The 15,040-nt window shown below is 46.7% G+C and overlaps 1 protein-coding gene across 1 annotated transcript in view; it reads right to left on the bottom strand.

The window, feature by feature from the left end:
- LOC8025997 (ADP-ribosylation factor-binding protein GGA2) overlaps positions 1 to 11,586 on the bottom strand; it is a 28,346-nt gene extending 16,760 nt beyond the window's left edge. Inside the window, exons 1-8 of the mRNA XM_029969692.4 lie at positions 11,546 to 11,586; positions 6,420 to 6,580; positions 4,407 to 4,505; positions 4,095 to 4,253; positions 3,610 to 3,681; positions 3,113 to 3,193; positions 2,655 to 2,792; positions 1,485 to 1,566 (exon numbers count right to left, since the gene is read on the bottom strand). Of these exons, the coding sequence (XP_029825552.2) occupies positions 1,485 to 1,566; positions 2,655 to 2,792; positions 3,113 to 3,193; positions 3,610 to 3,681; positions 4,095 to 4,253; positions 4,407 to 4,505; positions 6,420 to 6,580; positions 11,546 to 11,579 (826 nt within the window). The 5' untranslated portion in view covers positions 11,580 to 11,586. The remainder of the gene's footprint in view (positions 1 to 1,484; positions 1,567 to 2,654; positions 2,793 to 3,112; positions 3,194 to 3,609; positions 3,682 to 4,094; positions 4,254 to 4,406; positions 4,506 to 6,419; positions 6,581 to 11,545) is intronic.
- Between the last annotated feature and the right edge of the window lie 3,454 nt (positions 11,587 to 15,040).

Raw genomic sequence — 15,040 nt, 5'->3', positions numbered from 1 at the left:
GCTGGACTACCAACTATTTAATAAAGATTCTTCGTTTTCCTCTCATTGTCTACTGGCGTTGTGGCTACCTTCTCTTCTTCCTACTTGATTTTTCTGTTCCATCCCGGATACTGGTTTTCTGGAGGAATCTTTTTTCGTTTTCCTGTAGCGCAATAGATGGTGTACTAACGCAATTTTCTTCTTTATCTTCTATGGCCAAGGCCTCAAGTATTTCACGGGCGAGCTGGTCTTTGTGGTGAGCTAATATGGTACCCAGGTCGAGCTTGGCCTCGCACGTGCATGCTCGACAATGAGCGGCTAAATGCCCCGGCCCTGTTAGGGCTCTTATGTTTGCTGCATGCTCACGTGCTCGATCGTTCACGCACCTTCCCGTTTGTCCAATATACACACGCCCACATGACAGTGGTATGTTATACACAGCTCCCTTTTCGCATTAGACATACTTATTCTTATGTTTGGTGTTGCAAGTGCCGGTGTTGTTGGCCTCCCCTAGATTAACCTTCCGGCACATGGCATATCCCTTGTATGGTGCCGAGCACACTACTTTGACGCCCTGCCTTGTGGCAATCTTTTTCAATCTATGTGTGACTCCATGAATATACGGAACCACCGCGAAAGGTGATCTAGGAACCTTTTTCCGTGTGTTAGAGTCATTCTTTTGGCTGGATCTCTTGATGTTTTGGCAAAGTTTTTCACATATGGAGGCTAAGAAGGGTCTCGGATACCCGGCCTTATGGAGTCTGGAGATTTAGGTCTTGAAGCTTCGTCCCATCTGATGTGAACATGTTTTTCTGAGGCTAGCTGTGAGAGCTGTGGTGGCGACCCCTTGCTTTACATTTTTCGAATGTTCTGAGTCAAAAGGAAGGAACCCTTTCCCCGATCGCGTTTCGTACCTCCAACAAACGTGTTCCTTTTGGAAGTCTAAGGCCAAATCCAGAAACCTGATAGTGTTATCAGCGGGAAGCTCGCATGTAAAGGTGAGGCCCATGCAATTTGTTTGAAAATCCCTAAGAGTGGTGTTAAGGCATCTGTCTGATGTTTCATCAACTGGGGTGGTTTTTTTTTTTGTTGTAATATGTTGTAACCGTTGTAATATGTACCACCAACTAGCTCAGCTTCTACCCCCTGAGTGCGCTTCTCACCAAACACCTGCACACTGCGGGGAAGCAATACACCAACAGAGCCTGCGAGCTCCGCGGCATTGCTTCCCCGCAGTGCACTGGCGCTCGGTGAGAAGCACACTCAACGGGGCTAACCCGTCGCAATCAACACTTGGAAAAGTATATGAATATCGCAGTTCACCTTGAAGCAAATACTGGACAGCGTATTATTTAAAACTATTATTAAAAAAATTCGTAAATTTGCACAACACTAGTATGGAAAATTGTTAAACTGCTATTGGAGTCACTAGAGGGCATTGGATTTCAGAAAGGGTCAATTGGGACGCTAGTCATATTGTAGGACAAAGCGGTCGACGCACTCACTCAAGCCCTCGTCTTTTTCCTCCATTTCCCCGGCAAGCCTAAACAGCTTCGGGCGTAGACGCTCACAGCTTTCGAACAGTTCCTGAAACGCCATGCAATCAATAAAATTACATTAAAATTTCACGCAATGTGGAGGGACTCTACCTCCAAGCTCAAGGTCACACCTTGAGATTCCAATCTGGTACACACTTGGTTTGAAGTAATATCAGTACAATAGAACCTGCCTATACTGACACTAAAGGACTAAAAAGATATACGTATGTACTAAAGCAAAGTTGAAGTCATTTTCAAAAAAGTGGAACAGGTATTTGAGGTATTCATCTACAGTGAACATACTGATGTTTGTATGAGAAAAAATTTACTTTTGAAGAACTACAAGATAAAATTACAAGATGTCTCGGTTAAGGTATTTTGATTGTCTAAGATGTTATTTACGCACACGACCAATCACATCCATGGTTAAATGCAAGAGGAACTCTTAAAACCAATGTCATGCAGTTAGTAACTTTGTGAAGAAATTGTAGGCGACCGATACCGTGGAAACTGACTTGTTCCAGCAATAAGGATCTGTGTGCTCGGTGAAGCACATGCCTCATTTCTTAAACCAATTTTCGTCAAATTGCGAGGTCCTCTGGCATGTTTCTAACGTATGGTCAGCAAAATGGCTCAAAGCAACTGGCAACAGTTCACTTCAAGATGGGCCTAAGTGTGGCGCTCTCGCAACAGGTCGTTCAACCAGAGGAATTCACCTAATCTCATTTGGTAGACAAACTCGCTATCGCCCACTATCAGCAAACCCCAACACCCTTACAGTGCATTCTTTGTCTCCCTTCATTTAGATACTTTCGAGCACTGACCTACTTGGAACATGCACGAAAATCTTCACAGCCTTATTCAAATCATCTGTTCAGTAAATAAAAAAAAAATATTGTCTTCCACTAAAGCTAACGTCGACCAGTGATGAACAGACACAGTGCCAAAAATGTGCCGAGGCACAGTACGCCGTCGCATTCTCGCGACATCATTCTCGCATCGAACAAAGTGGACACAGTATCGAGCGGCAACACCTCAGATAAAAGCGGTCAGCAGGAAATCATACAAGAGAAATTCGACAAGCTGAGATCAACGCTAGGTTTCTGACGAAAGCAAAAAATGGCGAGAGGATCTCACCTTCATCAGTTCCTTCTCTTCCGCTGAGGTATCTCCGGGACGGTAGTTGTTCAGCATGTCCTTGAGCACTTTTGCGTTGTTGTGGACTGTCTCGATCTCCACCGTCCGCCGCGCGAGCAGCTCCATTCGCCTGTCCGCCTGCGAACATGCGTGCAATGCTCGCAGCACCTTCTTTGTCCAAATAGCATACATTTGCGCTTGCACAGACCCTTAAAATTGTCGCCACTTCTGAATTCCGAAGCAGATATTCTGGCGACAGATAATCTACTTCGTTCGGCTTGTAGGATGTTGAAAACAGAGAAGACACAAACCTCAGTAGTAGCAAAACAGGAAAAAGAAAGCTAGAAAAACACTGCATGCAAGGACCAGTGTCAACGGCCAGCTTTCATTTCATGGTCCCTTTAAGGTTGCTCATGGGTATGCGCACCCAGAAAACTCTGTTAGATCAAAGCACTTGCCTCCTTAACCATGTTCCTAATAAGCTTGTTGGCTGCTTGAAGGTCCTCTGGATTTTTGCTTTGCAGTAGTTTCTGAAGCATCTGCAGCAGAGAAATCAGATCAACTGTTTCAGCGAGTACAGCTAGGCCTTGTGCTGACAAGAAATAGTGAAAAACTTCAACACTGTTCGAGTTCCCTTCGAAAGCTGCAAAAAGTCACGAGTACGGCAAACTTGATGCTAACATTTACAACGAGGAAAGAATTAAAAAAAAACGAAGAAGGTATATCTTGGCGCACACTTTTACAAGTCTTTTGTACGCATTGTTAGACACGACACTCTGAAGAGCCCACTTCGAATTCGGAAAAGGTTATTTCAATAGACGATTATGGCTTGGAAAGAGAGGCTAACACCTATTTTCTGTGGTAGCTATCTCTCAAAAACGATAAGCCCAGCTTCCAAACAAATCAACAAATCAGCTTTATGGCACAGTGACCAATTGTAAGCAGAGAAGCTTGCCTGAGACTTTTCTTCATCTTCAAACACCGCACTTTGGGTCCTAGGAGCAGGTGGAGGGTTGGGTTCACAATCCTGGAAGAGCAGAAAAATCTGTTGCTCGTTCACTCAGGGCAGCAAAAGAACAAACCAGAAGCTTCCCACGAATCTGTTCCTTTAACGTTCAAGATAACACGCGTATCAGTCAGCTACACGAGCAATGTGACCACTGTGGCAACAGACGGTGAGATGTTCTATTTTGCAATCATGGCTTTCCCAAAACCGACATTGCAAAATGTGCGAAGAGTTGGGGAACTAGACGCTTCTGCCCCAAAATGTCTGAAAAAAATGAGAAACTATAATCACAGATAGCATGAGAATGGCAGCTGGAGGCGGGACAACCGAGAGACGTTCCCACTGCTCTCATTCTGTCAGATCACACAAAGGAGATCTGTACTCCCACAATGTGGATCAGGCAGCAGAAAAAAGAGCGAAGCGGCTGCCCTCACCTCGATGACGTAAACAGGGTCGACGGCAATGACCCCCTGTTTCTTGAGCATCTGGTACGCCTCCTGGATCTTCGAGTGGTGCTTCATCTCGATGCTCCAGCGGTAGAGCATCTCAATGATCTTCTGCTTCACCCGCTGGGAGGCACGGTTTCCCAGGTACTGAAACGGAAATGCAACGGGTGGAGGCAAGGACGACACGACATGCACTGGAGAATTTAGCATAGGAGATGATGATGATGATGATGATAAGGAGTTTTGTGGCGCGAGAGTAACAAGAGCGCCGGGCATGGGGGACAAACTACGTCGGCATACCTTGGGCGAGACGACCTTGATGAGCTCGTTGAGGAAGCGGAACTTGAACACTTCGTCCTGGAACTTGGCTCCACATCTGGTGGCACACTCTTCCAGAACCTGGAAAAAGACCCGCCCCTGTGTTGTCCCAAACCGCCGATAATTGAAACTTCTCGTTGCTAGTCCCTCTTTCCATCCACCGGAAAAATAAGTAGGTATGTCTCCAAATAGAAGTCTGCTAACCACAACAATGTCTCTGGACAAATTGTAAACTAATAAAAAAGGCCCAGTAACCGTACGGGACAAGCGGAAGTGATTGGAATTGTTTGCATTCACTAAGAATCCACAGACCTGACACTGAATAAAAGAAAATATCTATATATCAAAGACTGATAAAAGAAAGATATAAAGCAAAGCAAAGTTTAGGTATGTGTGGTACAATATTGGTAGAAGAATTTTAAGTACTAACAGAAAGAAGGTATTGACAAATGTTTTTTTTTCCTAAAAAAGTGGCATTACTATATAGAGAGACTATACACGTTTGCAAGTCCGGTCTTAGGGCGCCGCCATCTTCCTCAGTGGGGTGCGCTCTTGGGCGCGGCCGTAATCCGATTACGACGCCTTAGCAAGGCTTCGTAATCGGATTATGACTCGACCAAGCGCACCCCAGCCGAGCAAGATGGCAGCGCCCTGAAGCAGGGCTTGCAAACATGTATACAGTATTTGTAAGACATTCTCCTCATCATATACAATATTTCTATCTTTACAGCAATAAGCTGTGCTCAGCTAGTTGGGGTGAAAGAGAAAAACCCTTTAGCTACCAGAAAAGCTGTGAAGAACAAACCAGTAACCCGCCTAACGCAAAGGGAGGGAGGCACGCTGCTCTCGAGCACAGCTCATTTAGTGACAGGCAGCACAGTTCTTTGGAGCAAAATTTGGTTCTTGTCTGAGAATTTAGGGTCTTAAAAAGCCCGAAAAAGCCCAGGTAGGGCCAAGCTTGGTCTTCTTTGGTTAGACTGGGTATCTTGGCCCTAACTCGCCAAACAGGTGTCTTTACCGCTGGTAGTTTGGTTGCCATCTGGCATCTTTTGGCCTACATTGCAAAGAAGTGCGGGAGTTAGACCTCACTGCTGGTTCTTCAGTTCCTACGTAGAATCCTTAACTCGAGCCTGGCACCTTCGCAATTACGTGGCAAGCCATGGAAATGACAAGGGAAAGTACTCTGACACTAACTAACGCCTCGGAGCAACACCGCATTAGGCCGAAGTTCGGCCATTAGGATTGCCAAACGTGTCCCAAGCTAGGTGTTTCTCTGGTGTGCTGTGTATCTTACCCTAGCCTATGCTACATGAATCTGTCTACCGCCCATTACCAAATTTGTGAGATTTGAGAAAATACGCACAGTACATTTATATGTAAAATTGATGACTGGACAAGCGCCCATCCCCGATTTTTGCGATTTTCTCCAAAGTTTGAGTGGGCGCTTGCCCGGTATTTTACGGTGATCTCCCTAGGCTATACCGACCTACCCCACACTACCGTCATATCCCGAAAGAGAGCCCACCTAAAGCCAAAAGCAAATCGGGTGAAAATATGAAGTGGGCTAACTTTCGGCGTGCGATCGAAGAAAGTTTATCTCTGGGGATATTGATGAAGGAAAAAAGGAAGCATACTGCCAAAGGTAGTAAAAGACAAAAGAATAATACATACAAACGAACTGAAAAACTGATACAAACAAATCCGCACGTATAGGATCAGAAGAATACTGGTGTAAACGGATCCTTGTGTAGGAAAAATGGCCGATACAAACAGGTCAACAAGCGTGTCCCCTATCCACCCGGGTGCACTATTCCTGCATCTTACAAGCCGCAGTCCCGCTGCCGACACGTCGTACAAAAGACGGTCTGCAGTCATGTTCGAGGCATGCATGCTTCCAAAGTGCTCAGGGCATGTCCGCAGCGAACACCGCGTCTTTTGTGTCATGTACGAGGGGTGCGACTTTGGCTTTGGTGAGGAGACGTGCTACGGCTTCACCAGCAGCGCCTGTATGGCCTCCCGTTCCTGCGGAGACTGGATCTTGTGGGCAAGGAAGCGCAGCGCGTGGTTGGTGCCGTCCCGCTCCACCAGGATCCGGTCGCAGAGCTGCTGCACCGCGGCCACGTCCAGGTCCCGGCTCAGCGGGTTCGTCGCACGCGCTGCGCACGGACGCCAAAGCACCTGGTCACGTCTCGGGCACGGCGACGGGAGAGCGCCGTCCAAACGGGACAAGCTTTCTACGGTCGCAGCACCTGGTACCTATTGGAAGTTGAGCTTTTCCTCCAATTCCAAACCGCCTTTGCACATTTTTTGTTTTATTTTGTCAGGGTCGAAAGCTGAGCTTTGCTCATGCCCATGGACAGATGCTTAGAGCGCACCCATCACGTGGGTCAAGAAAGCCACTAGCAGGCTCTGCTGGCTGTTGTCAAGACCTCCACCGTCGCTTTTAATCCCCAATCTCACGAAAACAAGAAAGAGGAAAAGACGGCAGAAAGCAGGTAGAGAGGAAAGCCATGCTGTTTGTGCAATTAATGTCCAAACTGAAAACGGAAAGGCAGGTCGCCAACTTTGATCTTTTTAGAAACTGCAGGTTTCGTTTTGCCGTGACAGAATTTGCTGTATCCTGTTTAGAACGCCCTTAGAGGAATGCCGAATAGTAACTTAAAATATACGTCTCATGTTCCGAAACAAGTTAAACATGATAGACTTACTCAGCTAATGATAATCACACGCTTGCATCTTGAACGGATGGCTTTATTTTTTCGTTTCAAAGGACTAATTCAAGTGAACGTTCGAAGATCAGCCGTCGGAAAGCGCGATACATCCTGGGAGACGTGACGTCGACTGGCCCAGCATGGGCAAAGCTGCTTGTGGGCTAGCGTTGTTATGAGCTCCACTACATGGTGTCCTCAACGCTTTACAACCTAGCCAATTTAGCTGCCCCACCCTCCCTACTCCCCGCAGGAATTGAATAGGCCGGGAGAGCGGGGAAATCCGATTCGACGGGGGTTGCGCACACGCAGCTTGCCACCGTGCTTCCACGGAGCGGCACTGTTTTTAAGTTCAGAGTGACATAACGACACGGCTCGTCCCTTTTAAATAATGTTTTGGTGTCTTTTCAAACGAAAAATTGGGGTTTCCATGGAGTGGCCATAACATGGTTGACATTTAGACAATGGGCACTAAAAGTTTGATGCAGTATCCCTTTAAAGGAACACTGACACCACCAAAACAATTTTTTTTTTTTATTTTTGGCCAGGCCACCAATTATGGTTGTCAGAAGACTATCCAATCAATACTTTGCTATAGCATCACATATATTTTTAATAAAGTAAAAAAACGCAACTGCTCGAAACCAAAACTGGACTAGGGAGGAAGAAGAAATATAGAGGAGGGGAAAGTTACAAAAAATCACATAACTGTGCAATTTTTTTTTTTTTTTTTCAATTAACATATTTGCATCATTTCAGAAGGCACAAAAAATGGGTATCAAATCTTCTGTCCATTTTTAGTATTGAGTGTGTGCCTTCGGTGATCCACGACTTTGATTATCTTTGGTGGTTGTGTCTAAACCATAGGAAACGGCACGTGACCACAGAGGAGAGGGTGAGCGCGATTCAAACTGGCCGGTTCTCAATCGACGCTTTTCGGGCGAAAAGAAAACGAATTTCGAGCCGCAAATTGTGCTCTGGGTAGTTGGGCTCTCATATGTCATGTACAAATAAAAATCTCGGCGAGCTTAAATACCTCATCGGTGTTCCTTTAAACGGCCGTCCAAACAGTACGCAGGAGATTGTGTGCACGGCAAAAAAGATGCGCGGGCTTCTCAAAAAGCGTAGAAGTTGCAGAGCGCGCGCATCTGTTTTTAGCGAGGACGTCAACTATGCAGAGAGCATGGCTTGCCTCCCCATCTCCTCACTGTTGTATTCCGTCCTTTCTTGTTTTCGGGAGATTGGGGACCGACAACAACGGCGGAGGCTCTGAAAAACAGCCAGCAGAGCATGCCAGTGGCTGTCCAAGGATGCAAGTGGAGGCAAGCTTTCACACAGGCTGAAAAAAAACATGCCAAAACAAAACGAAATTGGAGGGAAAATTCTACTTCTGGTACAGCAGATGCTGTGACAGCAGAAAAGGTGTTCCGTTTGAATAGCCCTTAGCAGAAAAAAAAGTTTAACACTGCAGATGACGAATGCAAAAGCAGCATGAAAAACAAACATTCAGATTCTCCCAGATGCAAGGTTCGTTCCCTTGTTCTTGCAACTTGCTTAGAATTTCTGACAAGGTGATCCTTAGGTGTTTGAAGGGCTAATTGATAACAGCAAGGCCCATAGATCATTGTTGTCTAGAAAACCCCTCGAGTTTCACTCTATACTGCGTTTCACTTTGAGTACAAGCATAGCAGAAGGTATAACTTGCAGCGTCCCTGCCAAGCACGTGCCTTCGTTGAGTGCAAGTGTCGTTCAAAGGCAACAGGCTTGTGCTAGTATTTCCAGCTTTGCACGCACATAAAGTGGAGAAAACTATAGTCAACTTTCCCTGCACGAAGATTCAATGACAGTTGTGAGGGCTAATTTTCTGGAACCGAATACCTAATGCTGAAACTTGTCAGCCCGTGCTCAAGATTTATTTACGACACTTCAAATGGTTACCTGAAGCGAGTATGAACTACGGACCGTAAGAACAGAAAGCAATGCAAGGTGAATATGAAAAACAAGAGGTAATACAGAATCATTAACGCATAAACATGGCCTTCAATGCACACCCTAAAGAAACTGCCACAGAAGCACATTTCATTGCTTTCTGCAGCTGGTAAGAGCAGCCAACACACTTTGACTCGAAAAGTTGTACTTTTTCATAGAGCGTCGTGCTTCGTGGAGACAAAGCTTTGGGGCAGTTCGAACGGTATCCTTTTAAACTGTCACACTGAAGAGTGCGAGTTTCCTGTAGTTGACAAGTGCCTTCGTTTGCAGCATCGAGCACGTAGCATCTGCTGACAGCAACGAGCTGTCACTTAATTGTTCAAGCAGACAGAAAAGGCTACAGCTAAAAAAAAAATGGAATAGATATTTATTTTAATGCTAACTAAAAAACAGACATTCGTTTGAACGAAAAATACTACTATACACATAAGCGATGTTGTAGAAAATCAGAATGTCTGCGGGGCAAGTATGAAGAAATCAGATGGCAAATTTGGGCTGCAAGTTATTCCCACACAGAATCCAATAAGGATGTTACATTCTTTCTGATCACACACAATTCTTAGTAAGATAGTCATTAAGATGACAAATGAAACAAAAAAAAAAAAACAATATTATTATGCCCATTATCTGCATCATTACAGTCAAGGTAATTCCAGAGTCCATTCTGTATGTCCTTGCGATTCCTCGGCAAAATAAAACTTTCATTCTCAGTGAAGCCCAGCGTTACACTTTCTGCTCAGATAGATATAGACGTTCTTGTAATATAAAAACAAAACAAAAAAACACTAAAACAAAAAAAACAAAACAAACAAAGTATCAAAACTAAATCAAGTTGTATCGTTTGTTCAGCAGCCACATACAAGGATGTGTATGTGTCTAGACACGTCGTATAGTAGTCTATTCTTCATTTCAGACAAAAAAAAAAGTCTGTAATAAGCATGTGCTTGAAATGGCAGCTCGACAAGGTCACGTCGCAATCTAAGCAACAAAGGCAGTCAAAAGAGCTATAGCTGGGAGAGATGGAACAAATGTCTGTTGCGAAGAAGTGCCCATAAAACAACGAAATACAGCGCGATAGTACAACAAAACCACGTTCAGCAAGTGTAGTGCGAGAGCTGGTGTTGCAGACCTTTCAGTTGTTTAAGGTGTTAATCGCTGATTGAATTAACACATTATTATAGTCAGAGCCTAAGAAACGCAGGGCAGGGCAAGTCCTGAGCGTCTCATCTTCTCTCCGCAGCCAATGAGAGTGCGGCATTAGGCGATAAAGAACCCGAGGGACCAATCACGAAGCACGAACGTAATAACCCATGCCCTGGCGTCCCCAAGTTGTCAGTGATTATGATGGAACAAAGTTCCTAAATGCAAAAGGGCGAGGGACCTAACCTTCGTTTGAACAACTCAAGTCCGGCTTTTATCCCAATTCAATTTCGTTAATTTAAATAATACATTCCGGTGAAAGACTTGTGTACTGGTACTGTAAACTCCCCGCTTCACAACGATTTTTATGTGTAAATTGTTTTTTGTTATTGTTTTAAAAACTATTTTCACTTCCCATTCTCGCTCTCTCAAAGAGGAAAAAAAAAAAAGTATGGGGGAAAGGATAGTAGCAGTCGATAATTTCATTGAGAAAGTCTGAATTTGCCTCTACTATGCGATTGCGCACAGCGCTTTGGCGAGTCTCGCCTGCGCGTTCCGCAAAACATCTCTACTTCTTTTTCTTCTTCACTAAAATTCCTGAACGATCACCACCGTTCAAAAAAATCGCAACTCCGTCTTCCAACTTATACTCCGAAAACATTTACAAAGGGTGTCCCGAATACCAAGAAAGAAAAAAAAAAAAAGTATGTATATAAGCTTTGAATACGAGATCACTTTTTCCAAGTTTCGATTTCACGCCACGTAGACCCCAAGTACGCTGACTTCCTCAGACTTAATTTAACTTATTAAGTAGCAATGGAAAAATAAAACGAAGTAACGGTGAGAGGGACAGACGAATCGTACAATCTAAAAATATCGAAGCCGCTGAAGAGGAGATAAACACCGCATAAATTTACGCTCCGATTGCTCGGAGATCGACGATGCGCGATCGGTGGTCAAAGGCTACGAACGTCACCGCTTCGCTAGGCAGTTTTAATGGCCCATTCGTCGAATCATACTGCGATACACTAATAGAGAGGCAGCAAATCGCACGCCAGCGTTTCGGTTTTATCGGTAGTTGGCATAGCATCCCGAACATTCCAAATTCTCAGCTGACCGCTCGCTCCGAATTCCCGTGCAGGGCGACGACCGGCGCGAGCGCCAACACTCGTCGCTCGGCGCCGAAATCGTAAGGCTAAACTTAGTTTATGCGAGTTTGTGGATAAAGTCGAGGTTTTTAGACTGGTGCAGCTGCGCGACGCCGGTCAGGCGAATCGAACTTACCTAAGAGAGTGTCAAACGAACTGTCGTCGTCCATCTTGAATTGCCGGATTGGATCGGCTCGGATCGGCTAGAATTGCGGTTAGGGATGGTAGCCGTTGCCAACTTGCGGAAATCGGCCCTCTTTAGTAGAAAATCATTCCTACCAGTTTAGAATATATAGTCTTACCAGGTGTTTTGACAATAATGATAATCATCTTTATTTGCAGGCGAAACGTTACCCCAGGTGGCCTCAAAAGTTATTTTTAAAAAAATAAGCAAAAAAAAAAAAATAAGAAAAGGGGCGAGAGCCCGTGCGCTGGTGCTGATAGCCTGCCACCCAGGATGGGAAATAACGACAGAACAATTACAATAAGAACAGTTCAGAAACAAAATTATACGATCGGCCTTTCCTTATTTTTTTCGCAGGAGTTGCGGTGACGTCAGAACGAGGCCGAGCTCTGATTGGCTCAGATTGGAAGGATCGGCCACTATCCTCCCAATCGGAGCCAATGAGAGCTCGGCGTCGTTCTGACGCCACCGACGCCACCGATACTGCTGCGGATACTGCTGCGTTTTGCGACAACGCAACAGATGGCTCGCTCACACAGCTGCGCCCCAGCATTTAATTTAAAGGAGTCATGAAACGCTTTTCAAACTTTTTCCTGTTTAGCTTTCCTCCTCAACTCATAAGTCGCGCATTCTACCAAACAGCTGAAGAAAACGGACTCTCGAACTCTCGTTTATGTACCCGGACACATCCATTCTCCCCCAAGAAGATTAGCCCGTCGCTCAAAACTCAGACAAAAGTTGCTTTCCCCACCCCGTTCACCCCGAAGCTAACAGTGCTGTGGAAGCTACGTGCTCGTTGGGCCAGCCACACTTTGGCCACGTGATCGCGCTCCTTCGCGCATACCCACGCGCAGAGAATGAGGTCAGGCGATGAAAGGGAGGCGGCTGATTGGTCCGGCAAGCGCGTAGCTTCCACCACAATGTCAGCTTAGGGATGAAGGGAATATGTGAGGTCCGGTGTCGTGTGACGTGCGTTTGGGCCCGGTGACGCGCTGCGGGGACCGCGAATGTATCACAGCGAAAAGGCAGAGAGCTTTCGAAGGGAAGGAAGTGCGAAATAGTCCGCTGTGTATACAAATGTTCGTACCGAAAGTCAGGCTTCTGACTTTCCACCTTTTTTTCTTTTGGCCTACTGAATGATGTGCTATTAGTAAAATCCCAATATAAATTGATTTATTCCAGCCTAAAATTCGTTTCATGGGCCCTTTAAAAAGCCTCAAACAAAAATAATCGCGGTTTTTTCTTCGAGAATTTGTGTTTTTTAGAGACACAGCGTTCCGATTTTCGGCGTTGTTTTCAAGTGTCGAGGCCGAGTTCGAAGCCGCCGTCTTGCAAAGACCGCAGACGGCTTGAGTATCTCTCGTTACGGGGTCCACGCGGGGTCTCGGTGGGGGTGACCCCAGAGGGACGGGCCAAACTTGCGCCGTTACTAAAAAAAAAAAAAAAGTAATTAACTATACAGTTACAATTACTTGGCGTAAAAATTAATGGATGCCCGTTACAAATTACTCGCCGTAAAAAGTAATCGATTGATTACTTCGTTACTTTACTCACTTACTTTTGCGTTACTACCGAGCAACACAAAATAAACATGAACTATCTACTGCGTGGGGGGGGGGGGGGGGGGGGGATTTCGGGCCCCATAAAAAATAAAACATAATATCTACCCATTATTTCAGGTTCCTCTATGACCTCTTGTGCATGCTTCACACATCCGTGGACAAGATTGTGCAGAACACAGATCTGCGCGAGGTGAGGGACAAGGACGAAGAGAGCGCGGAGCGGACAAGGCTCGATGTTGAGACGGGTCGAGCGGCACACTGCAGTTCCGAAGACCTGGATCATGCCATCGCTGCTTCCGCTGCGACTTTCGTTGGTGCCTTCGGGGAGTACATCGCGAAGACTGGATCAGATGAGAGTATTCTTTTCCAGTTTGAGAATGCTTGTTCCTGCGCGGTCTCCCAGACGAACTTTTGTTTTGATGACAACGACGGTGGTTGCAGCAACTCTGCTATGCCTCCGAATAGCCCAAACCGACCCGAGAGCGCTCAATAATTATGTGATGGTTCGAACACCGCGTCGGGTAAACCCCGCCAAGTGGTTCTCCGATTCCCTATAAACAAAGAGAACGTTTGCAGACTGCCCCATTTTCCGTGCACATCCGAAAAGGCGCGTTTCTTGTATCGTCTCAGTCGCCGTGCCTCACGCGCAGCTGCGCATGCTGTGTAAGCCGGCCGGCGAGGCACGTTTCCGTGAAAGTCCTGTTTCCGTCCTCGGTGTTTTATCCTTTCAAGCAGAACGGGACTCGGGTTCGGGTCCTGGACTTTCGAATCGAGGAGAGAGTTTTTATGGCCCCACGTGGGGGGCAGCGATCCCGCACGTGATTCGCTTAGCATGTGTTGGCGCGTGGGTCCACCAACCGAATGTTTTCAGGGCCCTGACTGGACGGCCAGGGCGTCCGACAAGCTGTCTTGACCCCTGGCCGGGCAGGAAGTTTGGAACGGAGGAAATCTTCGAAGACACTGTAACGGACGTCGTTTCTTTTTTTTAGTTCCGGCAACGTACGATAGACCTGACTTGAGGTCCGACCAAAGATCACCACCCCCGGCGGAGTGGTCTCGCCACTTCAACTGCGCTTGAAGGCATCAGCGTGGAAGGAACCAGACCTCATCAACTACCACTGCTGGCTGGTGAGATCAATCTCAGCAACAGACAGGAAGAACAACGTCGCGCGATGACAATAGACAAGCAGTGAAACAGCTCACTCCCAGTCAGGAGCCGCAACGACGAGGCAACACCTGGAAATGGCCAGAGACCCAGGATGGTGGCACGCCGGTGCAAGATGGCGGCGTGCCACCCCAAGAATTCGAACGGGCGCAGACCGGTGAGATTGTTCCAAACCTGGCGCGCTTTGGCGATGCGGCAGACGATACCGAGTGGCCGCCTCCATCCTAGGGAAGGAAACGCCAACGTGGCTTTGAGACATCGGGCCGCTCTAAACAAGTGGACAGTGGCGGATCCAAAGGGGGGGGGGGGGGAGGCGACAAGGGCGGCCCCCCCCCCCCCCACCCCCCCCCTACAAAGTCGACCCCTCCCCCTCCCCCCTTCTCGGAGGGCAACTTGACATGGGTGGACCCCCCGGTGCCCACGAAAGAATGGGAGAATAGTATACTTACGAATTTCCGGCCCCCCTCCCCCCCCCCCCCCCCCCCCCCCCCAGAAAAAAAAACAAAAAAAACGGTGCTTTGATCGGTCGGGAAAATAGGAGTTTGCGCCTACACTGGGAAATAGATCAAAGAGGCCATCCAACGCGCCGGCATTCAGACAACGAACCAGTACACCATCCTCCAAAATGGAAAGGCCAACGCCATCAGCATAATGACAAAGGATCCTCTCTGCCTTGACAAATTCCTTAGAGATTCGCAAAGGAGACGGGGTGCACCCGCT

Source organism: Ixodes scapularis, unplaced genomic scaffold, assembly GCF_016920785.2.
Source record: "Ixodes scapularis isolate PalLabHiFi unplaced genomic scaffold, ASM1692078v2 PGA_scaffold6__148_contigs__length_123643588, whole genome shotgun sequence".
Lineage (NCBI taxonomy): Eukaryota > Metazoa > Arthropoda > Arachnida > Ixodida > Ixodidae > Ixodes > Ixodes scapularis.
The sequence above is the reverse complement of the archived record's forward strand: the minus strand, read 5'-3'. Positions and strand labels throughout refer to the sequence as shown.